Source organism: Culex pipiens, chromosome 1 (genome assembly GCF_016801865.2).
Source record: "Culex pipiens pallens isolate TS chromosome 1, TS_CPP_V2, whole genome shotgun sequence".
NCBI classification, from domain to species: Eukaryota; Metazoa; Arthropoda; class Insecta; order Diptera; family Culicidae; genus Culex; species Culex pipiens.
Genome location: NC_068937.1, coordinates 105,748,382 through 105,773,512, shown reverse-complemented (window position 1 = coordinate 105,773,512; position 25,131 = coordinate 105,748,382). Strand labels below are relative to the sequence as shown.

Sequence of the window (25,131 nt, the reverse complement as noted above, 5' to 3'; positions counted from 1 at the left end):
AAACTTAAATTTGAGATTCGGGCTCAGTACACATAAAAGATCATGCCCTGAAATGCCCGCAAAATTGACCCTTTTTGTTACATCCTACTACTTATTCTTTGTTTTAAGACCATATTTCTGAACTGTGAAACACAAATTCTAAAATCTCTGCATTTTCAGATTTCATTGATAGGCGTATTCAAAACTCACAAACATCTATTTTCTTTAAAAATAAGGAAAATGATCAAACCATCAATCTAATAACCATGTTTTGCCTTGTTTCTGAAAAGTCATAACGTTTATATAAATACTTTTGTTTTGATTAAAATCAGGTTATCCTGTCATTTAGAAAAAAAATGCTCGTAAATGGTCGTAAGAGTGATGTCGTACCGCCCCTTTCAAATGTTGCTCCAGAATTAGGAAAAGATTGGACACTTTCAACTACTTTAATATTTTACTCATTCAATATCAACTTACGTTTGGATTACAGATACAACATAACATAATTTATGGGCGCTTGCGCTTACTTCCGCCAGTACTGAGCCAACTTGTGAATTTGTTCGACCAACGCCGGCATAACGGCCGTGATGGAAATGTCCAGCAAGTTCTGCAAATGCTGCACCGCCTCCTCGTCCGACAGATCCAGCCGCAGATTGTCCTCCACCTTCTTGACGGCCTTGTCGGGCTCGAGCGCGATATCCGGAATCGACGCGTCCACCATCAGCCCAAACAGGTTCAGCATCACGTTGGCGTGGCGCCGCAGATGCAGGAACGCCGTGTAGCACAGCTTGCGGAACTCCTGGTAGTGTTCCGAGTTGAGTCCACCCATCGCTTCCACCATCTCCTTGCTGAGCTTCATCGGCGGCGGCATCGGTTTGGGGTCCCGGCCGAGAATGTACCCGAAATCGATGTGGAACAGCTTGCCGGTGCTGGTGAGCAGCAGGTTGTCCAAGTGCCGATCGCCAACGCCGAGCAAGTACGTTATCACGCAATAACCGGCGCAACTCTTGATGTACGTGTCCATGACATCGGCCACGATTCCGTACGGACCGGATTCGCAGGGGTGATGCTTGCGGAAGAAGTTCAGGATGCTGCCTTCGGTGTTGAGGACGTCCGCAACGGTGATTGATTCGATGTATTGCATGAAGCCATGCTTGGAACTGGTGGCCAGCACGCGATACGGGGTCAGCTTCAGATCGAGGTTTTCCTTTTGGAGAAGTTTGTCCATCAGCGTAATCATCTGCAGAATAAGCTGATCCTGGCGCAGATCGTCACCGTGCTTGAAGATCGCCACGTACTCGGTGGACTCCGTAGTGAGAAATGTAAGTTTGGACGGCATCAGCGCACTTTTGAACAGTGTGACCTTCTCCGGAAGGATGCCACGGATGCGAATGTTTGGGTCCAGCGGAAACGGTAGCGGTTCAAACTTGGTAAAGTTGGCCTTCAGCGCGTCCGTATCCGAGAGTAGGAGCTGGAACTTTTCGGTCTTTTTCTTTCGATTGCCCGGTTCTTTGGCGACGATCTTGATCAGCTTGACCAGGTTGTCAATGAATCGTTGCTGTTCCTTTAAATTGTGATGAATCACCTTGAGCGCGGTGTTTCCGGTCGACAGGTGACGCAGAAAGTTCTTCAGAACCGTAACGTACATCTCTCGGACACGTTCGTCCTGCTTGCGGACGGTTTCTTCTTCGCATTCGATCGACAGATACCAGTACAGATAGTTCGCCAGGGTGGAATTTTTGCACGCACGATGAATCAGAAACGTGGCCAGGTTGAACGGAACCGATGGATCTCTCGTTTCGCTGACGGAAGCTACATTTTCAGTGACACTTTCATCGCCGCCGGATGCATTCGACGGGAGTTTGCCTTCCTGGTACAGGGACGAACTCTCGTCCGAGTTGGAGAAGACTTCAAAATTGTTTTCCGCCGAGTTTTCGTCAAACGATTTCATCATATCTTTCTCGGACATGAGTTTGTAGGATTTGAAGATTTCGTCAAAGTGTTCGTACTTGAGCGCTTGGACCAGCTGCAGAAGATACAGCAACAGATCTTCGTCCGGGGCCTGGTCGAGACGTGAAATCGCGTAGCGTCGTACGGTCGGGTGGCTGAAGGACGAATTCAGCAGCTCCAAAGCATCTTCCACGTCCATCGGGGCCCACTTGGCCAGCAAGGCAAGCGCCTGGCGTACCTCGGTGCTGGTTTCCCAGTTGATGCATTTCAAAAATTTGGCCAAAGCCTTCTTCTGGTTGCTCAGATAGAACCGATACTTCCACACCAGATCCTGCTCCTCGCTGCTCAGTGGGGAAGTCGACGAGTATCGGTACACAATGGAATGGAGAAGGTCGCGCACGTTGGCCGTGGGCTTGGCGTCACGATCCGACAAGCCGGAACGGGCCGAACGTGAAAGGCGATGGTGCTTACGCTCGACCAGATTTTCTTGCAGAATTTCGGAATCCGGAACCGTCACCAGCTTTGGCTTCTGAACGAACGAATACTTCCTGTCCCCGTCCGGTTCGTAGTAGATCACCGAACAGGTTTGATCTGCCGCCAGCACTTCCGGGAATTCCACCATCAAGTACATGCAGTTGGAGTTTCGTTTTTCCTTCTCATTGATCAACTCCACCTCCCTGAACGTCAGTCGATCCAGCCAGTCCACCTTCTCGATCTGGCCATTGCGATGCTTCTTCGCCAGTTTGGCCAACCGTTGCATCTGGTTGTTGCAATAGTCGTTGCTCTTTCCCGGGGTCTTCGAGTAGAAGCTCCCATCCGCAACCACATCCGGCCACAGCCTCAAATCGTACAGCCCCTGGCGAAACACCCCAGTTTTGTCGAACAAAGAAATCGTCGTCCCACCAACCACAATCTCGTCGCCCTGGTTCCCCGCACAATCGTAAATCGTCACGGCCAGCACCGACCGGCGGGACAGGTCGCTGAACAGGATCGGCAGCGTGATCCATTCGTTCCAGCTCCAGCGGCTCGTAAAGCTCTTGTAGGACGAGGTCACCGGAAGGGCCACGGGTTTGTCGTCGTCGAAGATTTGTACGCTCACCTTGAGCGGGGCGCACTTTTCCGAGTTGAGGCCGGAAAATTTCAGCAGCGGCTTCTCGAGCAGCTTCTCGTACGACGGAACCTGCTGCTCGCCCTCCAGCGTTCCGATTTTAACTTGGATTTTTTGGAAAATATCACAACTGTGCACATAGTGAAACGATGAGTCCATGATTGCGGAACAAAAACAAACAGTGTTGATTTTTTTTTTTGTTTGACAGATCCATCAAGGTGGTTGAATAAGGTGCGAAAGAAATAAACCAGGCTTAACGTTTTTACTTTTAGCGTGTGAGCAATGTTGTCAGTTCTGTAAAGTCGGTAAATTGAAACAGCTGTTCATTGTAAACAACGTGTTATGAAACAAAATCCTCAAAACCCCGTTAGTTTTGCATGGGAAGTTTACGATTTAAATTACACAACTCAACATAAAACTTTGAAACTAAACAACCATGTTCCGGCGGATAGTGAAGTTCGCGACGCCCGGGGTAGCCATCGTCTCGGCAGGATTGTTCCCCTTCGCGCCCAACGAGCACGACCAGGTGGACCACGAATCGATGCAGAAAATGTACGCCGATGCTCCGGGAGATCGGCAAACCGGCAAGGAGCGACTGTACCTCATGTTCAGCGTTGAGTAAGATCGCTTGTTAGTCTAATTTTACAACTCGTTTTATTTTTAAAAAAATCTCTGAATTTTCAGTGAATTTGGTCGCGTGTCCAACGAGATTAACTCAATTTATCAGGCCGGATTTCTTGGGTTTTTGGTGGGAGCATGTTACGGCGGTTTCATCAGCTCTCGGGTGGCATACATGAACTTTATGGAGCGCAATCAGGCCACGGCGTTCAAGAGTAGCTTTGAGGCGAAGGTGAGTAATATCTTGTTAAGAAAAGTCGTATTTTCTATGTTGATAGGACTACTTGATAATAATTATTCAAGGCTGTCATCATAAACTAGTTTTTAAAGTCCTATGCGTGAAAATAATAAATTCATACTTTCTTCAGCGAAAATTGCAAGACCAAGTAACATTAACGTTTGCCAAAGGTGCCTTCAAGTGGGGCTGGCGGTTGGCACTGTTCACCACGAGTTACATGTAAGTGCAGTCGATATTTTAGCTAAAAAAATTAGTTGACTCAACTAATATGGTGATCGTTCCCACCAGTGGTATCCAAACCGTCATCTCGGTGTACCGCGGCAAGTCGTCCATCTACGAGTACCTGGTGGCGGGCGGGGTCACCGGGGCGATGTACAAGTTCAACATGGGCCTGCGTGGCATGACGAGCGGTGGCCTGGTGGGGCTATCCTTTGGCGGCATCGCCGGACTGCTCTCGCTGGCCATACTGCGCGCCACCGGTACGACCATGGAGGAGGTGCGCTTTTGGCAGTACAAGTGGCAGGACAACCGGGACCAGGCGATTCGGGACTCGATTGCGAAGCAGAGCGCGGGCGAGGCGGACCCGCTGCTGGAGGGACACCACGAGAAGTTTGGCACGGCCAACTTGGACCTGGACAAGGTGAGTGCGGGAAGTGAGGAGACGACTAAGGAGGTGGAGGTGAAGGTGGCGGCGGTTGTAAGTAAACCGGAAGAACCGGCGAAAAACTAGACAGTAGGTTGAAAAGTTTAAAAGAAGTGGGGATTGTTTTGTTTTTATTGAATGCCGAATGTTTCATCCAGAGGACTGCTGCTGTCTTTGAGGACTAGGAGTTCTTCTTCGCCATCAGCTTCTTTTTGGCTTGTAATTTTTCCTGTTTCAGGCGTAATTGCAATAACCAAGACGAACCGCGATCTTCGGCACATTGAGGTTGCTGGACTGTTGAAAATACGGTGAGATCAAGGGTGAGATTATTTTTCGATTCTTGAAACGTTACTTGACACCATACATACGTAGTTTGAGTGAGTATGTGTGAAACATACAACATCAGAATGTACTGTGATGCTGGATACGAAGATATTCAGACGGGATAATCTCTAAATTCGAATGCTATAATTTTGTTCAAAGAACTCACCTACACCCTGATTATTGCAAGCGATCGTTAGATTGCGATCAATTTTAGTAGATCGACGATCTACATAAGACAATCGACATATGTGTGGGTTACTCTGTGGATCAGTGATCCGCATATTTTGATCGGCGATCGTAGATCTAAATCTAGTGATCGTTTCTGGTGATTTTTAAATAATTGAATCTGCTCTTTTCAAACGTTGTTCTTAATTTTTAAGTTTTAGACTTCTTGAACTAAAGAATTTTAGATTTAAAATATGCAAATATTTATCTAGAGTTTTTTTTTATTATATAATAAAAAATATTTTCTTGGAAAAAAAAGATTCAAAATAGTTTAAAAAACAGAAATTCAAAAAAACACAGATTTAAAAACTTGAAAACAAGTAAAATAAAAAAATATCAAATAATAAAAATATAGAAATCTGAAAAAAATCTGAAATTTTTGGGTTCTTAAATCCCTAAATTTTCAAATCTTCAAATTCCTAAATTCTTAAACTTTTAAATCATTTAATTCTTCAATTCTAAATTTATTAAATTCTTAAATTTTTGAATTCTTGAATTCAAAAATTCTTGATTTCTGAAATTCATGAGTTTTTTAATTCTTGAATCCCTAAATTATTAAATTATTTTATTCTTAAGTTCTGTAATTTTTTAATTCCAAACAAAATTGAATGCAACTACAGAAAATCAGCTTATTTTGAGTCATAATTTCGGCACCACACATGAAAAAAACAATTCTTGATTTGATTACCCGGATTGAAATTGGCTAGGACTTTAGATAATCGAACACGAACTATGTTATTTTTTTTTCAAATACCTAGATTTTGAATTTCTTGAAATCTTTTTCTGAATTGATTTATATTAATTTTTTAAATTGTTGCCCATTTTTTATTGTCAGAATTTTCTAATTATTTTTTTGTAAATTTTCTTGAATTGTTAATTTTGAAATTTATTAATTCAAAATTTTGTAGGTTTTAAAAGTTTTAAAATATTTAAATGTCAGAATTTTTGAATTTCAAAATTGCTATACTTTTAGAACTTTCAGATTTGAACATTTTTTAACTCTAAATTTCTTTTTTTAACTCTAAATTTCTGAATAATAACATTTTAGAATGTTATTTTTTTTTAATGTTGGAATTTTTAATATTATTTTTCTGGTTTTTATATATTTTTTATTTTTTAGTTTTTTTTAATTTCTCAAACATTTCAGATTTTTAAATTTTTGAAGCTTGAACATTTTTATTTTAAAATTTCAAAATTTTCTGATTTCAGTTTTGTTTTGGCGGAAAGTTAAATAATTATTGTTATGGAACTACCCTAAGTTTTATTTCATTCTGAGCAAAAAATAAAATCTTTCCTTCTAATATTCGTCGTTTTAAGATTCTGCCTTTATAGATTCAACCTTATGAGGCAATTCTGGATTTGTATTATTCAAACGTTTGTGATTTTCATCGAAACATATTGATACACACTTAGATTTTTTTCACCGAATTCGGTAGTTGAAAAATCGGTAAAATTTAGATCGGTAAACCATCTGTCAAAATGAACAAAATTTTGTCGAATTTCGGATTTACGATGAACAATAATGAATTGCAGTTGAAAAATCGGTAAACTTTACCGAATTCGGTAAAAAAAATCAAAGTGTGTAACAAGCACTGCGCGAAGAAACGTCAACCGCCACTTTCCGTTTCAGCGAAAGATCTTTTCGTCACCCTTTACTTGATTGTATCTTGGGCGTTTTTTATATGTAGTCCCATATCAGCCTTTTGATCAAAATCAAACGATCGCTTAAAATAATAAGGGTGTTAGATATTTTTACCGAAGTCGGCAGTTGATAAATCGGTAAAGTTTAGATCGCAATTTTACTGAAATGTCTTGTAAGATGAACAACACTAACATTATTATCGGATATCGGCAAATTTTACCGAATTCAGTAAAAACAAAAACAGTTGTGAAAAAATCCCTTAGGAGACTCAATGGAAATGATCGGATGGGAAAGAATAAACGAGTGTCAGTATCAGTTACGTTTAGTAAACACTACTACTTTGTTTATTTACAGAAAAAAAATCATCACTATCTATTCGGAGGGGAAAAAGAGGGAGGGTTAGATTATAACAGAGCAAAATATGGATTGTGTTTATTTATTTTTTATCTTTTTTTTTTTGTAATGGACAACTACTGTACTGCCCACATTCGCATAAATGTCCCATATGCAAAAACAGCAAGCTGAGAAAAACGCATTTAAAGTTTGTCCCACACATAAGGCTACGTGTTAAGTTTTCGCGAAAAAACTGGATTTCCCCCTGATTTCTAGAACAACGTACTGGATGTTGTAGGCTCTTTTGAAAGAGCACACGATTTTGAACCAAACTGCATCAATAACTCAAAAACGATGAAAATGGTATGGGACATTTATGCGATCAGGGGCAGTGTAGTACTGCTGCTGTGGGGGTGAGCAATTTTCGTTTAATGAAAATATGCTTTCCTATTTTGTTCTGTTCAAACTAATCTGTTTTGCCGCTACATACAAGAGTTACTTGAATGAAACCGAACAAAACGTGGCATGTCGAGGTGAAACATAATTTAATTTCTATTTGTTTAAAGTGTAGAGGAGGAGGTTTCTGCTAGTTTTTATTTGTATTTGTTACTGTGATAAATTAAATTAACCTTCTGTAAGTTAAACCTTCTTCTAACTATTCCATTTTGGTGTTGCTTTGAACCAATAGTTGAGTTTGATTTTTTTTTTTTCTACTGTGTTTATAAATAAGGTAGCATTTTCGCTTCGTACGGGGACCTATTTGAACGTAATTTAATGCAGAAAGTAGCTCTGCATATAAGCCTGCCGGTTCTACTGAACAAAATTAAAGTGACAATTTTGTTTCTTTTCCATAAACCGAGCGTTCCGACCAATCTTGACAGGGGTTCCTTTCTCGCATAAAAATGAAATTGAATCGTGTGTTAGCCAGACAGCTCGGTAAGTACAATAAAACCAGTTTTTGTTTGCGAAAATCTTCGATTATTTCTGAATAAAATGAAGAAAAAAAATGTGCGACTCACAACAGTCACGCGGAAACATAAAACGCGATGGTTAAGTAAAAGGCGTTTGTATAGACTATTTGTCAAGGTTAACGAAACTAATTTAAAAACGTATAAGTTGAGATGAAATCCATTTATAAATATGTTAAAAATATAGACAACATCCTTATGCCTTCAAGTACATCTGTTTGCCGAACTGGAGCTAACTAAGTAAAGGTTTTTTTTTTGTATTGAAGCTTTAATCAATCAAGTTTAAGACAATATCTAAAATATTCTGTATTCTTTGTTCAACCTAAATAAGAAATATATATTTTCTGAATGTGAGAGCACGAATGCTTTCCTTGCTTTCGCTTGTGTGTGTGTGTGTGTGTGTGTGTGTGTGTGTGTGTGTGTGTGTGTGTGTGTGTATGTAATTGTGTTTGGTTGGTTTGCTTTTGTTAGGCTGTTTTTTGCTGTTGTTTTGTTTAAAGTAATCGTATCGTATCACAAGTGTACTATCTTGTATCACAGAAGTATTAAATGAAGATACTAAAAACAAAAATATTAAAAAGAAAAAAATAAACAAACGCTGATTTTATTATTACAACAACTGCTTCTGCTACTGGTGGTGGTGGTGTTGATGTTGGTGGTGATCGGTCATTCACAACACCGGAGAACTTTTGTTTAATGTTTGTATTGTTTTGTTTTCTCCATCTTCTCTGTCGCTTGATATGAAAAACTTTGTTTTTCACTAGTTATAGGCGTACTGTATTAATTAAATTTTGATGGATCCAAATTGCAACTTAAAGTTTAGATTATTATGTTAATTTTGAAATAAACAGCCAAAATATAAGTAACATGAATAGTTTTTTATACGTACATTTGTAGTTATACAGGGTGTGTATGTATATTTCAGTGTGTTTTTATCCAAACATTTTTTTTTTGTTTTGTTTTGTTTAAATGTAAGTTTTGACATGAATCCATCAACATGAGACTCTTTTAAGTCCTTGTCAAATTGTTTGTTCACACTAGAAGAATCCCACAGACAAATAAACATGAAAGCTCGGAGAAATAATGTCCAAACCGAGAACCCAAACGCGATTATCTAATGAAGAACGGACAGAGGTGTTTCGCCAAATTGCCACCAGGTTCGCATTCCTAGAAGGTTTTCTTGGCCCAGTGAAAAAATATAATTTAACCCAAAAATGACGAACTTCTCGTCACAGTGTCCTGCAAACAATGATCGAGCACGAGCTGTCACAGCCCTGCGAAGTATGTTGGCTGACATATAGGGCGGTCAGTCAAAAAAAAAAAAAACAGCTAGAAGTCCCCTGACAAAAAACTTTTTCTAGAAAAAGATAGGAAATCTGATGCAAACAAATGTCCAGCTGCCATGCATGTAAACATACTTATTTGAATATGTCCCATAAAACATAGGAAATCCCATTGCCTATTGGAACTATTATAGTCGACTCTCTGGTTGTCGATCTTCTCGAGCTCGATATTGCACCATCTACCGATGAATTCTTCAGTCCCTTCAAACTGCATACATCAATTATCTTCATTTCTCGATATATTCTCTTGCTTGAAGAATCACTTCCTCGACGGTTCTTTGGGATTTCTTTGCTTTAAAAATCTCTTCGGGTTGTCTAAAATGTCATTTTCTCATGGCTTGCATAGACATTTTTCTTAGCGAAACGAAGCTTTGAAGGGGGTTTGATATTTGTTTGTTTTTGTTTGCAGGACGTTGCCACGATTCTATTTCATAGCACGGTATTTACATAATAAAAAATATAAATATTTCCAATCGAGTCTTCATTTTGCATCGTTCTCTTGATAATTCTGTCCTTCGATGGTCCCATCAATATTGACAACCGGAGAGTCATTGCCTCAGAAGTACATGAAAACAAGCAAAACAATATAAAAGGGCCGAAGCCGAAGTGTAAACAAAGAGTCCATCCTGCCCACGTCAGTTGATATTCACAATGTTTTGCTAGAAAAGTACAGTTTCTAGCAACTGTCAATCGTGGGTAAATTAGCTGTGGTGACTTCAATATTACCGTGGTGAGTTTCCAAACATTTAAACTGACCGTTAAATTTCTGACTGATTTTTTTTCCTAACCGATTCACGAATGTTTGTCTGTGCTTAGATATGACACAACGGAATTGAAAAGAGTTAGTTCAAGTTGTCGCCGATTGAACCATCGTGAATCAAAGACGATAACGATAGGAAATGGATGTCGCTATCGTTTCTCAAAGTTCGCGTGGCACCATCGCTTCAAACTGCGGCTCGTCGCAAAACTAAAAAATGTTTGAAGTAACCGTCATTTTTCCCGTTTTCAATGTGTTTTTCTTCTATGCGTTGTCTTATGTTGATGCGTCAAAGAGTCACCTTGGTTGGTGAATTAATCGATAACCAAAATTTGTGTGTTTCAGAAATGAAATAAAACCACATCAAGTAGATTGGGTTCATGTGTCTGTGTGTTTGGGGTGTATGAGTTATACTTTTCCTTTCTCGTAAATTTTCGTGTCTGGTTGCCAAATCTTTTTTCTTTTCCGTTGTAGTAATGTTTAAACATAGCTAGGTTCTCGTTTCCGTCAACAGAGCACACCGCAAGTGAATCATCGTTGTCGCTAGAAAATGCTGCTTATTTTTCCTTTGCTCTTCAGTTTTGTTGAATATTTTTCAAACGCTTTTCCACGTCCTTTCCTTCCATGCACATGTTCCGAGTGTGTGTTTTTCAATCGATGAGTTTTATTAGTGTTCAATGAATAAAAGCGTCTTGTACTAGGATACAGATGATGATTATGCGAACCAATACAGTAGACAACGGCGTCAAAGTTTGAGCAAGGCAAATGCATCGATTCCAAATGCCGCGTGTGTGATAAGCTTGTAATTTACTTCCACTCCCCTCTAAAAAAAAATCTACTTCTTCATCTTGCCCTGATCAAACCCAAACGAACCCGTTCACGCAGTACTCCAATAATCAAACCTCGAATACAAAAGGTATTCCAAAAATATGTGTAAGATATTATCGTACCATTCTCTCGCGCAAACCTGCCAAGTCTCGTTCATTCAGTTATTCCACCTAAAGCAAGTAAAAGCTGTCGCTTCGTGGTGCACGTGCTGCAATTTCCCCCATTCTTTTACCCCATAACCATCAGAACTCTTTCCGAATCACATTTTCTTTCTCACATTCTCGCACTACAATAATCGTGTTGATTAAAAACTAATATCACAATGGCATTGATTAAGTGTTACGGGTTACACGTTACGCCTACACCTCGATCGTATCTCTCGATTTATGTTTTGTTTCTTCAGTTTATTTTTGTTTGCAATTTAATACTTTGTTGTTTGCTCTCTTCCCTTTTGCGGTTCCATTTCGCCATTACTACAATCTACGATTAGATCAAAAATTTGTTCTCTGCACTTTATTCTCGCGCTGCTTCTTCTGGTTTCACTCACTTTTTGTTTGTCTTTTTTTCACCTTCTCCAAGTACCTGCTCCTCAGTTCTGCTGCTTGTGTTTGTTTGATGGCATCGTTTTGTTTGTTAAATTCACTAGTTTTTGTTGTTGTTCTCGTACGCCGTTTCACAAGACATAAATCGAAGAAAGAGTGCATTTTGTTTGGCTCTTTTTGTGTACTTTTTACTCAAAGAAATTCAGGATTTGGAAAAACACTCCTTATAGAAATGGTTTGTTTAGGAAAAACTAAATGTACTAGTCCTGTTCTAGAATTCAATCAAATCTAATGTAAAACATAACATTTAAGATTTAATTGAATGAATGAATAAAACCACTCAATTTCTCGTCACAATTGCGCGAATTGTGGTGGAAACCGCACAGCGAATTTCCGTGGCTATTTTGAATAACACAATCCGGACTCAGATTTGTTCCAATCGGTTACCATTTTGAGATGCGCCCGCTTAGAATTTTGTTATTTTCAATATTTCATCGCGTGTGTGCTATATTTTTAAAGTAGACTTGTTATAAGAGCTCCCAAACGACGATTTATCAATGTTTGAAAGCTTGTCATTTTAGAGCAAATTTTTCCTTTTTTGTTTTATACCTGATTCATGATGTTGTGGAAAATTGTCTAATTTGTTTAATATGTTTTAAAAGATGTTTTTTTTTAAAGGTTTTTTTTTTTCATTATTTAAAAAGTTAATTTTTGAAGAAATCCGGATTTTAAAAGATACCAAAAATAAAATGATAATAATATTATTAATATACATATCAATATTATTCTATACACACTTACATTTTTTTTACTGAATGAGGTAAAGTTTGCCGAATTTTCAACTGCTGAACAATTCGGTAAACCAAAAATATCCGAATTCGGTAAAAACATACCGAAATTCGGTAATGAAGTTCATTATGTTCATCGTACAAACGAGATTCGGTATAATTTTGTTGATTCTGACAGATGGTTGACCGATTTAAACTTTACTGATTTTTCACCTACCGAGTTCCGTTAAAAAATGTAAGTGTTTTTATTTTAAATTCAAATACTCAGCAATTAAAAATAAATTTATTATTAGTTTTTAAATCATTTCTTTTTTTTAAGAGTTTCAATATTATTTGTAGTTTTAGAGCAACTTAAATTTGAACAATTGAAGAATCGATAAACTGAAAACTGATTCGGTAGTTAAGTTCGTTATTGATGATCTTACAACCGATTTTCGGTTAAACGTTGATTATTTTCATTTTGTTGATGGATAATCGATTTAAACTTTATCAATTTTTCAACCACTGACCTCGGTAAAAAAAAGTGTGTTGAACATCGATCTCTTATTTAGATCGCCGATCCAAATATTAAAATCGATCAATAATCAGGGTGATAAACTGCTTTTGCTGTGTAATCAATCAATTACCTTAAACATGAATTTCGAATTATATTTCGAAATATTTTCAGAAGGGAATACGTTCAAAAAATTTGCACAAAATTTAAAATATATATTTAAAGACTTTGAGTAAGTGATTTGATGCATTTGACAAGTGCATCACTTTTCTTCTGTAAATAATACAACTCTCCCTTCGATCTACGTAATACTATAGCGTTTTTCCTTTACCAAGTTTCACCTTTTTATCCGGCGACAGCTTTTACTCGTTTCTAGCGTCTTTTTTTTTCTCACAATTTGTTTTGTTTTTATCTTCTCACTGTTAGCCTCTTCTGGTTTAGAAATTGTATTACCACGTGCTGAGTAAAAATTGACTAATCTTAATAAACGCTCTATTCCTACACATCTGCGAACTTACACACACACAAAGGCCCGCACGCACACGCACACAAAAACATGCGACACACACTAAAAAGTATTACTTCGTTCTTTTCTCCAAAGAAGGCACATCAATTACACACCCCTCGCGCGGTGGATCCCCAACCGGCAAGAGGGAAATGAATAAAGGGGCTTTTCCCAAACTAACCACTGAGCTGAGTACGAGAGATAGAGATAGAGAGAGACAGATGACTACTCAACACGACCCTCCCGAAACATGTGCCAGGAACGAACGCGGATTCCGCGCAACACGCAGCGATTTCTAGCGACCTCTCGAGAGAGAGACTCACGCGCGTCTAGATCAACCATTCGACACCGCCGATTCGCCGTTCCGTCGTCGACCCAGGTCGCTACTGAGCTTGTGTGTCCTCCGTCGCTGCCGGTTTTGGCTGTAGCTGTTGCTGCAGCTGCTGTTCGGCCGCGGCCATTTCCGTGAGAGAGTCCATCGACCGGATCGAGTCCTGGGAGGCGAGCGAGGGGTTTTTGAACATGGTGGTGAGCGAATCCCGCGCCAGCTGACCGAGATGACTAGTGTGCATGAGGACGGCCGCCGCCGACTGCGGCACTGGCGATGACCCCTCCGTGGTCGTGGTTCCGATGTTGGTGCCCAGCAGTGTAGGCTTACCTCCGCCGCCGCCGTATTTGCTCGTGAGCGTGTCGATGTCGTCCTCGGACTCGTCGTAATCGTCACCCAGCCGGAAGATGACCTTCGGATGTACCGGGGCAACAGGCGCGGCGGCAGCCGTAGCAGCTGGCAACACCCCAATGGCGACCGCCGGTTGCACCGTTGACGTTGGCGATGACGACGGATTCAGCAGCAGCTTGCTGTTGGTGATTGTGTTTTCCGGAGAGATGTTTTCTTTGATTTCCGCCTTCAACTGACTAGGAATATTGTCTACATTGTACGTCGTCGCGGTCGCCGCCGCCGCCACCATCGACTGAGGCGAATGCTGCTGCAGGTGACCCTGAATCTGCGGCATCTGCGGCGTGATTGTGTTCTCCGGTGAAATGTTAACCTTCAACACCTTCTCCTCGTCCTTGGCTGCCGACGACGACTTTGTCGTCCACCGGAACAACCCTCCCATGGGACTCTCCTTTCGAACCGGTGGATGCGGTGCCGCCGCCGGAGTACTGTTTTCCTTACCCGTTGTCGTCGTCGTCGCAGATCCCAGCGTCCCGCCGGCAGAGTGCGCGGGCACCGTGCCACACTCGGAACTCGGTGGACTAGATTTGTTGGAGGAAAAAAGGTTGGTTGGGTTGAAGATAGCGAGCAACTTTTCGACGGCGGGAGAGTACGTGTTGCCGGTGGTTGCGGGCGCGATCGTCAAGGCACCGCCGCTGTCCGCAACCCTTGGATGACTCCCTCCTCCGATGGAAGCAATCCAGGAGGTTTTACGGACGCGAGGTGGCTTTTCCGCTGGTGCTTGCTTGCTCGATGTTGCTGCTGGATTGTGGAAAATTGTTAGACACGTATTTTGACGGAACCAACACAGAAGATGGGATGTTGGAAGAATTTTTTTCTTGATTTGAATCATTTTAAGCATGTATTGAGTTCTTATTATAGAATGCAAAACAATTTTCTGAGTAATTTTTTTTTTTTGCAAAAACATGAGAGCGAATTGTGGCGACCACGCTACGCAATGTCCACTTGTTAAAATATCAAAAAAAAAAGATTCGTACACAAATTAAATTACTTCAACGAATCATCTTTTGTATTCACTTTGCACAGTAGGCCTGGCCATTGAAGCTCTTTTTTTTGCAGGAGTTTTACAAGAGAGTACAAAAGGGAGAGAAATATTTACATAAGCAGCTAACCCGATAGAGAGAAGAGACTGCCCGCCGAAAAAATACGGGAACGTGCTTTCTGCAACTTGTGCTTCTTTTTTCGCAAATGTTTTTCCTGAGAGAAGAGTAGCAGAAGAGCAAAAAAAAGCTACTGCATGCACTACCTTTTCTGCAGGTAGTGTTAAATATCTCTCGTCTGCTGGTTTGCTTCTTATGAGCCAATCTAAAAATTAAAAAGAGAGATGTGAGCCGGTAACATGGAGTGAAACTTTCGCTAGTGTCATGGAAAACTTCACAGCAGCTTTACAGAAAGTTTAACTCCAGGTTGCACTTTTAATTTCTCGATACGCACCTCCCAAGAAAAGGAGTCAAGAAATGGCTTTACGAACAGCAGAACAAAGGAGAGAGAACGATTTCTTGGGGCATTTCTTTACTCTCTCTGGCTTACTTTCTCTGCCGCTGCTGCCCATTAACAATTTTCCTTAACAGGTTCCTTACCAAGTGCGTATACCGCTTACGTAAAAATTACTCTCCCTTTTTTCCTCTCTTGCAAAAGAAGCAGTTGCAGCAAAGCACGGGAACAGGCCGCAAAAAGTCACTTAAGCTGGCTGCAGAATTCTGCAGGAGCTGCAAAAATTCTACAATTCCTCGGGTGCGGGAATACTTGACTCTTTGCAGACATTTTTGCACAACTCAAGGGATTTTTCTGTAAGGCAGAACTTCTGCAAAGGGAGAAGCAGAAGTTCTGGAATTGCGAATTCTGATTCCATCTGGCGAAACAATATGGCGAGGCCGTTCTTACAACATCTCCATCCTGGACTGGAAGCACCAAAAAAAAAGAAACAAACTTAGCTTACCTTGCTTTTGATTGACGTCCTTCTCCAGCCCCTGCACGGATGTGAGCGTACTTTCGTTCGAGTTCCCGGCTGCCGCCGTTTTGGTGCCCGTCGTCGCCGCTGTCCCAGCTGCCGCCACCGCCAGTGACGAGGACCCACCCGACGACACGGACACCGACGACGACAAGTCGTGCACATCGTACAGCGACTCCTGCGAGCTCGTACTCATGTCCAGACTCGACAGGCTGGCGTTCTTCCCCTTGAGCGGACTAGCCGGTTGCAGCAGCAAGTTATTGCTCGGTTCGATGATCGTCGGCTGCTGTCGCGGCACCAGTGTGCTGTCCGTTTTGGCCAACGGGGCCGTGCTGACCGAACCGACCGACAGCGACGAAGACGAGGGCGAACTCACAATCAGGTCGAAGCTTTCGTCCGTTGAGCTGATCGAGGTGTTGTTGTTGAACTGAAGCACTCGATCGATCGAGTCGATGCTGCTACTGATCGACGAACAGCAGCTATCGTCCATGGTGGTGGAGGAGTGTGCCCGGGCAGATCCTGGCGCGACACCTCCGCTCCCACTGGCCATGAACCGCTTCACCTCCAGGTCGGGACTTTCGATCGAGGTGGACGAAATGACCGAATCGTGCAGCGTGCAGCTGCTGGTCGACGGTAACCGTGTGTGTTTCGTAGGTGGCTTTGGTGTCGATGGGGTGAGAGGGGTGACTGGTGTTGGAGTTGTTGTCACAGCTGCTGTTGCTGCTACGGTTGTTGTTACTGTTGGTGCGACAATCGGCGATAAGGACGGTGGGAAGTGCGATTGTGTAAGCTGTTGTTGTTGTTGTTGTACTAGCACCGGTGGCGAAGGTGTGTTTGTGGCGACCGTTTGGAAGTGCTGCGAGATTGGCGATGACGACGACTTGAGTGAGCTATCGAATGAGGACAACGCAGGTGCAGAGCTGCTACAGACTGTGGCGGCCAACGGCGAGGGCGATATGGATGAAGATGACGACATCCGTTGGTTAGTGGACACTGAGGACACGGGGGATGACTTTGCCTTGGCCGGTTCCTCGACGGTGACGACGCGGAATCGTGAATTGGCCGCGAAAAAGAGTGTGGGCGAACTTCCCGTGGACGAGGGGGACGGTGAGGTAGATTTATTGTTGCTCAGGCTAGTGAGACTGCTGGTACTGCCGCCTCCACCCCCTCCGGAAGACTCGCCGACACGTGTCACTTGGAAGCGATTGCGCGAGGGACTCGGCACCGGCGAAGCGATGGGCGATGGGATTGGACTAGGCAGTGGAGAACGTAAACGCCCACCCGGTTTTTTGCTGGGGTCCAGCAGATGATGGTGGTGCTTCTCGCCAGCAGTCGCACCAGTCGGAGCGGCACGGATCGAAGTGCAGGTGAGGGAAATCTTCCTCGAGTTCAGTTGGCTAGCGCGGACACGCTTGATCGATGTGCTGATTGGCTCCGATGGTTCCGGCGGATTTTTGTTCCGCTCGCACTGTGCTCGAATGTTGTTTAGCAACCGGTTGTACTCGGGGCCGACATCGATCGAGTTGTCAACCACACGGCGCGGCACGTCGTCAAGGTCGATTCGCGTTACCGTCTTGTTAGACTTGAGAGCCTCGTTCAGGTGGTCCAGCCCGGTGGCCAAGATGTTGTTGTTCCGCATGTCGATTCGCTGCAGCGTCGAGTTGCCGCCGAACTCGATAACCTCCGCCATAACCTTAGCACCATTGTCGGAAAGATGTGCACCTTGCAGGCCGAGGTTGGTTAGGCTGTTGTTCACTTTCAGACTACTCTTGATGCTTCCGACAAACTCATTGCACAGTAGATTGCAGCCCACGTTGAGGATTTCCAGCGTGGAAGTGTTCTCGATCAGGTCGGCAAACGTGTTCGCCGAATGGCGCGTGATTTCATTGTTCCACAGGACCAGCACTTGCAGCCCACAGGGCACCGTCGGAGGAAATTGTTCCGCGTGTAGTGCTTCACGGTTCGCGATTGACTGCTGTCGCTCGAGAGTTCCGTTTCGAGCAGCAAACTTTGATTGGATAATTTTCAAGCTGCTCTTGGAATCGTTTGAATCTACCGATGTTTCGCTGTTGAGACTTTCCGAACTGAACGAACGCTCACTTGGGAAAACCGACGTCTGGTTCGTGGACAGAAAGGGATTCTCAAACTCACCCGATGCCGTGCTGTCCAGCGAACGTGACAGCGGTTGCTGCTTATCCTTGATTTCCACTTCGACGATCTTCAGCGGCATCGTCGCCGTTGTCTTTATTTCTGGTGCGCTGGTTGACGTAACGTCCTCTAGCTTGTTATTGTCCTCGGAGCTGTTCAACAGTCCCGCTGCCTCCGCAAGTTCTTGCTCTTCCTTTTGTTTGGATTTTTCCAAACGTAGCTGCAGCTCATCCTTCTTGAACGTGGCCAACGGCGTTACGGGTGCACTGTCATCAGTGGATGCTTCCTCTTTTGCTACACTGGTCGCGTTGATACTCCTATCAACTAGCAGATTCTCCTCAACTATTTTGAGACTCGTGTCGTCGTCATAGTCCGCACAAATCTCCGGCGTTTCCTCCTCCATCGGATGTTCCTCACTCTTGGCCACAACAGAAGCCACCTTCACATCCACTTTCACCTGTTGTGGCTCTTTCTTGAGCTCGGGCATGCTGGACTCGAACTCACTCAAAACGCTGTCCTGTTTCGCTAGCCGCGCCTTCTTTGGCCCCTTCACGTGCTGCTCATCAACGTCGTCGCTGTGCTGCTCCAGATCAAATGTCAACTCTATCGTCTGCTTGTCCACACCTCCACCACCGTCGTGCACATTCCCACGTTCGTTTCCGCTTTCCACAACAGTCTCCACCGTCTTTGCTTCCTTCTTTTCTTCAGGCGCCTTTGCTTCCTCAGACACCACCACTTCAACAACCTCCTCGCACTTGTTACTGCAGCTATTCTCACTGTTTGTCTGGTCTACATCGCTGGAAACACTGCTGTTAATACCACTATCGTTATTTGTACTGTTTGCATCGTCGACGACTGTGAGAAGCTCAGCGGCCTGGGGAGGAAGCGATCCCGCCGGCGACTCCAGCTGCTTTACCGTGTTCACCGCCAAGAAGACGTCGTCTGGGGACGCACTGGGTGAGCTCACGGTGGGTAGGGCCGGCGTAGGTGGGGGAGTCAGCGGGACGACCGGCTCGAGCAACGGTGACGCTAGCTGCTGCTGCAATTCTTCCTTGTGGGCGGCGGCGGCGGCTGCCTTTTTCGTTGAGGCAGCTCGCGATCGCGTTTGCTTTGGGTGCTTTTGGGGTGGTAGATGTTGACTTCGGCTGCTTAGTTGGTGTTGCTGCTGCTGCTGTTGTTGGTACGGATAGGGAAAGTAGTTCTTGTTGCTGTTGATGCTCTGGAGGCTGCTGGACAGGTCGGAAAAGCTAAACTCGGCGCGGCGCTTAGTTTCCTGCATCGTTTTGAAGTAGATGGACTGATCGATCAGAGCGGACACGATGAACTCAACGCCTTTATCCTGAAAAAAAGAGAAGTATGAAAATAATTTTCAAAGCTATCACTACAACTCATTTGTTACCCCAATATTGTTGTTCGAAATATCCAGCAGTTGGATGTGGTAGTTGGATCGCAACAGACCGCCTATGCTTTTCGCGTCCTCGTAGGTCAGCTGGTTGTGCGCCAGCGACAGCTCCTTCAACGAGGTGTTCCGTTTCAGCAGATTGCACAACGTCGCCAGCGGTCGTTGCGTCAGCTCGCAGTGATCCAGCTTAAGCGTGTGCAGCGAAGAGGTGTTCAACGCTTTCGCCAGATTCATCGCGTTGTGCTCGGAGAGGGCTGGCCCCCGCGTGATCAACACGTTCAGCGCCTGGCTCTTCTTGATCATGTTGATGCACGCGAGCCAGCTCTTGTTCGTCATCAACAGGTTATCCGAAAAGTCCAGCTCGTTGGTGGCCTCGTAATACTCTATCATGTCGAACAGGACGCTGGCGCTTACGTCGTCCAGGCCGGCGTGCGACAGGTTGATACTCTTGTACTGAACCCGCTTGAGCACTTCCTCGAGCGCTTCGCAGGAGCCATGGTTGAGATTCTGGTCCCTGAGCGAAAGCAGCGGCACCCGTTGATTCATCGTGAGGTGCAGCGATTTTATGTGTTCCAAGATCACAGGCAGAGGTTCGGTAGAGTGCTTGGCGCAGGACTTGCTGTACAGGTCGGTGAGTTCGGGCGCACTAATGATAGCCACTGGAAGGGAATTTATCCTATTTAATTCACTTGTAGATTGTTAGTACACCCAACCCCCGATGGTTGGTCACTTTTTCGTTTGACCATTTTTAGTTTGTACCCCGTTGGTTGGTCAAAGTCAAACTAAAAAGTGACGAACTGTCACTTTTTACACTTACTAAATTAGTTAAATAGTAACCAAAAGTTTGAAAGTGTGTGTGAGCTCCGCATAAAGAGGGTGTCATGGGGGGTCGGAGGCCGTGTTACGCTCCATACATTTTTTTTAAATTTTTTGGGAATTTTGTTACGAGTAGGAAGGAGGGGGTTTAAAATCCGATTATTTGCGTTACGTAATAAAAGAACGCTCCCTTCACAACTTTTAAAAATCAAGGAACAGTAAACTTACATTTTTTGATCGAATATTAGCTTCATTGGCAGAGTTCCAACAGGTATTGTTATTGAATAGAAAAATATCAATTTGCTGACCAGACGAATATTCTAGGCATGTTTTGGAAATTAAAATTTACGACTTATAAATATATGACCAAAACAATACACCAAGTTCAGCAATTTGGCACCTCTCTGAGTTTTAACACACCGGTAGTAAATATTAAGTTTAGATTTTTACAGAATTTCTAGATCCACCGTAAGAAATAACGAATGCAAATTCTACTCACCACACGCCCACGGATCGATCGGCTCCAGGTAGCCGGTAATGAGCTGCGCATCCTGTGGGAACGAAACGCGCCGCTGTGGCGCACTGCTCTCTTCGCACTCCGCGTCGTTGTTCATTTTCTTGCTGTTGCTTTTGTACTTTTTCAAGCTGCTCTGCTTAAGCTGCGGAGACGACGCTGACCCACGGTACGGAAGGATGGGCAATTGCTGCGGCTGATAACGGGGGGACGATACTTCCTCGACCGCCACCGGCAGCAGCTCTGGCACTTGGTCGTCACCATCACTGACCCCCATTTTGCTCACAACTTCCGCAGTATCACCCTGAACCAGCGCGGAGGTTGAAGGCGGTGACGATGGTTGCTGAATTTGCTGCTGTTGGTCCACTGCCAGCGGTGAAACGGAAGGCGATGACGAGCTCGAGGACTCGGAAGATGCGCCGCTTGAAGAGGACGACGATGCACCGGACGTGGAGGTCGAGGACGAGGACACGTCGGCAGCCTTGGTGGAGGGAAAAATTTGTACTATTTCTATTGGTGCTTCCTTCGTTTGCTGCGGTTGGCTATTGTCTGCTGGTTTTTCACGAGTGTTGCCCTGGTCGGCACTCTGCTCCGGTGTAGCAGCTGCTGCTGTTGCCTCTGAGGTCACCACCACCGACTGGAGTTCTATTATTGCTGTGCTATTGTTGTTGTTGTTCAATTGGTTATTGCTAGAAGAAACGTTCAAGGCACCTTCGGTGCTGCTGCTAACGGTGGTCAGAGACTCATCGAAGTACTCTTCCGAAGAGGACGGAGTGGACAGCGAGGACGATGACTGAATCGGTAGAATGGTCCGGGACTCGTGCGGGGAACGGTCGCCAGGTGCAACGTCTTGCACGTCTGCCGCCACCGGTGCTAGTAAGGGTTGTGGCCGGTGCTGCTCCTGTTGCTCCTTAGCAGGTTGTTCCTCGACTAACTCGATTGTGCTCGATTCAGACGACGAATCAACGGCGGTGCCACTTAAAGTCGTCACCGGTCGGGTCGCTGCCAACGCCGCTGCTGCTTCCGGATGCACTTCGATGGCATCATCGTCGCCGGCACCGGTGCTGCTGCTGATCGTGACAGTTCGGGACGATGGCGATAGCGAAGAAACGGTCGTGGGCGATGACGACGACGACGAAGGTGAAATTTCGACCAGTGTCAACTCTTCCTCTTCTTCCGCACCTCCGCCACCACCAACGGCACCAGTACCGCTAGACGATGATGCTGTTTCTACTGCTGCTGCTGCTGTTTTGGTTTCGTTGGTTGGCTCAATACTCATTTTTTACTTGCTTGTATATAGTGTTTGTGTGTCTATGTCTGTGTTGTTCTCTTGCCCTATCTCAACTTTTTTTCACTCTCGTTTTGCTCATTCACCGAACGTACGCCGCCGGCCTTCCTTCCTTTGATGTCCAACTTCGGGTGCGCTGTGTATTTGTTTATTCTTCTCGGTCGGTCCGTGTTTTTCCTGTTAATTATAGAAACCAGAAATAGAAAGATCAATCATATGGCGAGTTAAATTTTTGGTGGATTTTCACTTGTACTCGATTAATCAAAGGGAAACAACTAATAAATTATGCAAGGTTTTTGGGATAAAGAACATCAAAACAACCCCAACTCAACCCTTATCGGCGTTCACGTGTCTTGTCTCAGTTGACAGCGCACAGGCCCTGTGGCCGTTAGTCATTATTAGAATTTATAAAGCAAAGGGCAGTTCGTAGGTATAGCTGCTAGTACACACCACCCGCGCGCTTGCTCCGAGTATATATTTAAACATCTCAGCTGTGCACAACAAACAGGCAATTCAGAGGCTGAGTCTATTACTGCCGGTCAGCCAGCAACCAGTAAGCGGAAAACTTAAGTAGACTTTGTGTCGCAGCCCCAGCAAAATGGTTGCTGCGAAATTGACCCACCAGAGAAGCAGAGACGGGGAGAGAGGAGTGTGTTGGGTTCTGTAGCTATAGATGCTATACGATACCGTACTTGAAAATGTAAATGTGTTCTATCTTTGCGATTTCGATTTCATATAATAACATATAGTAGAGTTCGTGTGACGTGATTCTAATGTGATCGTTCAAGCCACCTGCAAAATGATCATGTCGCATGTAATAATAGGGGCAAGGGAGAGGGGGGGGGGGGGGGCGGGGGGCAGAATGGTCCGCCTAAGTCAAATGTACCGAAAACCTTACAATATACAAATTTATGAATCCAGTGTAGTAGGCTTATGCTTTGGAATGTTCTCTTCAATATTATGAGCGAGTCCACGAACAGGGCATTGGACCTCACCAATCTGCCTAACTTTAATTTTTTAAAGGGTTAAAATGGATGAAAATACACATTTTTGTGCATGTTTCTATTGTGAAATTGTCTCAGGAACACGAAAGTTATGAAATTATCACCGGAAAATTTGATCTAAGGGGTCTCCCGAGCAAAAATTTACAACCAAAAAAATCACTTAAAAGAAAAAGTGTTTAATTAATATGTTATACTGCGTTACCCAAAGCGTTCGCAGTCTCAAATGGTAGTCCCAGATGTCCCCTACAAGCTGCAGGTCGGATCGAGTTGATATCTGAATGGAAATCTTTTTTTTATTTGAGTTTGAAAATTGTGCTATTTTTTCACTAAAATGCCAATAACTCACTTTAGATATAACCAATTATGATGGTTGACCCTGCATTTTGTTGATTTTTTCAAGCCCTTTCAGATGCATTTTGAATTTTGAAACTATATTTAATTTTGTCTAAGTTACAGCATTTTTAAGATTCTTTACGTTTTTGAACCATCAAACTTTATGTCCCGATTTGCCCCACTTCCCGTTGACCTAGAGTGCTCATATTTTGGCCAGATGCTAGTTTTATATGTACAAACAACCCCTGAAAATTTCAGCCACCTTAGAAAACAAGCCATTTCGTCTAATTCTAATACAACGTTCAAGGGTGATAAGAAATTACTTAAATAACCTTTCCAACATAGTTTCCATGAAGTATGATCACTTTTATAGAAATAGTCACTTAACAAAACAAACATTTTTGAAAATATTGTAAATTCGCAATTTTCAGTGTAAGAACGGGCCTTGACCGATCTTATGCACCAGGTTCCCAACGAACACGCACTGCCCTTACACCTACATCTCACCCTTGCTCTGAGTCAGTACGAGCAACACGCTAGAACACGCTTTGAGTGTTCGTGCCAGGCATGCACACCTTCTTTTCCGGTTACGCATTTTAACTCGGCCGGGGGTGGTACATTGTGTTAGGTTTGATGTAAATATAAGCGCCTAACCATTTATAGTGTGCCTATCAACATTTATTTAAGCGAAAAATGGATTATTTACAGCTTGAATTCAAAATCTAACTGTTATTTACTGGGTATTGTTTTCTCCTAAAATCTTCCCTATTGTTGAGTCATATTTATCTGTTGCTATTTCTTTTGTCGCGGTGTTTTGTTACAATATTTCGGTCCTAAGCATTTTATAAAAGTTTTTCAAAGGTACAATAGTAATATTTGTGTTAATCCTTTTATCATTCCTTAAATTGAGTAGAGGCTCGAACTTCACTTGCTTAAGAAAAAGGTGAAGATTCAAAACAATGGGCAGTAAAGGAAATATACTATGTAAAGAATCTAGTAAAGAATCAATAGTAAAAGAAAGATAGTGATTTATGTAGTAGGTGTAGAAATAAATAATAGTTAATAAATAGAGGTTAGCTTAGATTGTATTAAGGACAACTTATAGCGCAGATGAAATTATTCAAATAGATATATAAAGAAAAGGCAAATGATAAACAGAATTGACATTGCTACCAAATTAAGGGAAAACTGACAGTTTGTTACAGCAGTATTAGTTAGTCAAATATAGTGGAAAAGCGTTGAGAGTTAAGAGAATCAAGAGTTAATAAAATCAAAACCAAATTGTGGATAGTAAACAGAAGAATCAGTGAATAAGTTTGAATCAGTTGAGCAAAATAAACAGAAGATAGATGGTAGATAAAAATGGAAAGAAAAGAAACCCTGTTCTGCGATGTTCAGGTACATCCACAGCAGTTGACTCAACATACTGCGAATCAAAACAATACCGTCTACAATCACAAATTACTTCCCTGTCCCACATTGGCGCGCCCCTTTCTTTTAGCCGTCTCAACTATAACCCTCGCTGGTCAAAGCTTTACGAGCCGTTTCCACAGGCCACCAGCAAGGTCACACTTTGTCATCATGATGACGAAACCAAGCCAACTTGGAGGTAAGAAAATAGGACACTTGCAAGGAACCAGAGCTATACTGTCCGA

The 25,131-nt window shown here is 43.3% G+C and overlaps 3 protein-coding genes across 7 annotated transcripts in view; 1 reads left to right on the top strand and 2 right to left on the bottom strand.

Annotated features, from left to right (window-relative positions):
- Window positions 1–411: 411 nt before the first annotated feature.
- LOC120426680 (phosphatidylinositol 3-kinase catalytic subunit type 3) lies at window positions 412–3,240 on the bottom strand. The gene has a single exon (XM_039591455.2). It carries the CDS (start codon window positions 3,194–3,196, stop codon window positions 503–505), a length of 2,694 nt encoding a protein of 897 aa, XP_039447389.1. The 5' UTR covers window positions 3,197–3,240; the 3' UTR covers window positions 412–502.
- A 94-nt stretch (window positions 3,241–3,334) lies between these two features.
- Window positions 3,335–4,649, top strand: LOC120426681 (RPII140-upstream gene protein). The gene is made up of 4 exons (XM_039591456.2): window positions 3,335–3,655; window positions 3,722–3,887; window positions 4,024–4,112; window positions 4,182–4,649. Exons 1-4 carry the CDS (start codon window positions 3,474–3,476, stop codon window positions 4,621–4,623), a joined length of 879 nt encoding a protein of 292 aa, XP_039447390.1. The 5' UTR covers window positions 3,335–3,473; the 3' UTR covers window positions 4,624–4,649.
- Window positions 4,650–9,778: 5,129 nt separating this feature from the next.
- The window catches only part of LOC120426679 (serine-rich adhesin for platelets), a 28,411-nt gene continuing 13,058 nt past the window's right edge, over window positions 9,779–25,131 (bottom strand). For 2 of the 5 annotated variants that reach the window (XM_039591452.2, XM_039591453.2), the window contains exons 3-6: window positions 20,837–22,316; window positions 19,519–20,180; window positions 15,960–19,458; window positions 9,779–14,761 (exon numbers count right to left, since the gene is read on the bottom strand). In XM_039591452.2, coding sequence (XP_039447386.1) covers window positions 13,668–14,761; window positions 15,960–19,458; window positions 19,519–20,180; window positions 20,837–22,130 — 6,549 coding nt within the window. In that variant the 5' untranslated portion in view covers window positions 22,131–22,316 and the 3' untranslated portion in view covers window positions 9,779–13,667. The remainder of the gene's footprint in view (window positions 14,762–15,959; window positions 19,459–19,518; window positions 20,181–20,836; window positions 22,317–25,131) is intronic. The other 3 variants (XR_005606733.2, XR_005606735.2, XM_039591454.2) reach the window with 3 other exon arrangements.

Excerpts from the sequence above, each read along its gene's own strand:
- LOC120426681 (XM_039591456.2), top strand. The coding sequence starts at position 3,474 with ATGTTCCGGCGGATAGTGAAGTTCGCGACGCCCGGGGTAGCCATCGTC. Across the intron at positions 3,888-4,023 it reads AGAGTAGCTTTGAGGCGAAG|CGAAAATTGCAAGACCAAGT; the intron begins GTGAGTAATATC and ends TACTTTCTTCAG. Across the intron at positions 4,113-4,181 it reads CTGTTCACCACGAGTTACAT|TGGTATCCAAACCGTCATCT; the intron begins GTAAGTGCAGTC and ends CGTTCCCACCAG.
- LOC120426680 (XM_039591455.2), bottom strand. The coding sequence starts at position 3,196 with ATGGACTCATCGTTTCACTATGTGCACAGTTGTGATATTTTCCAAAAA.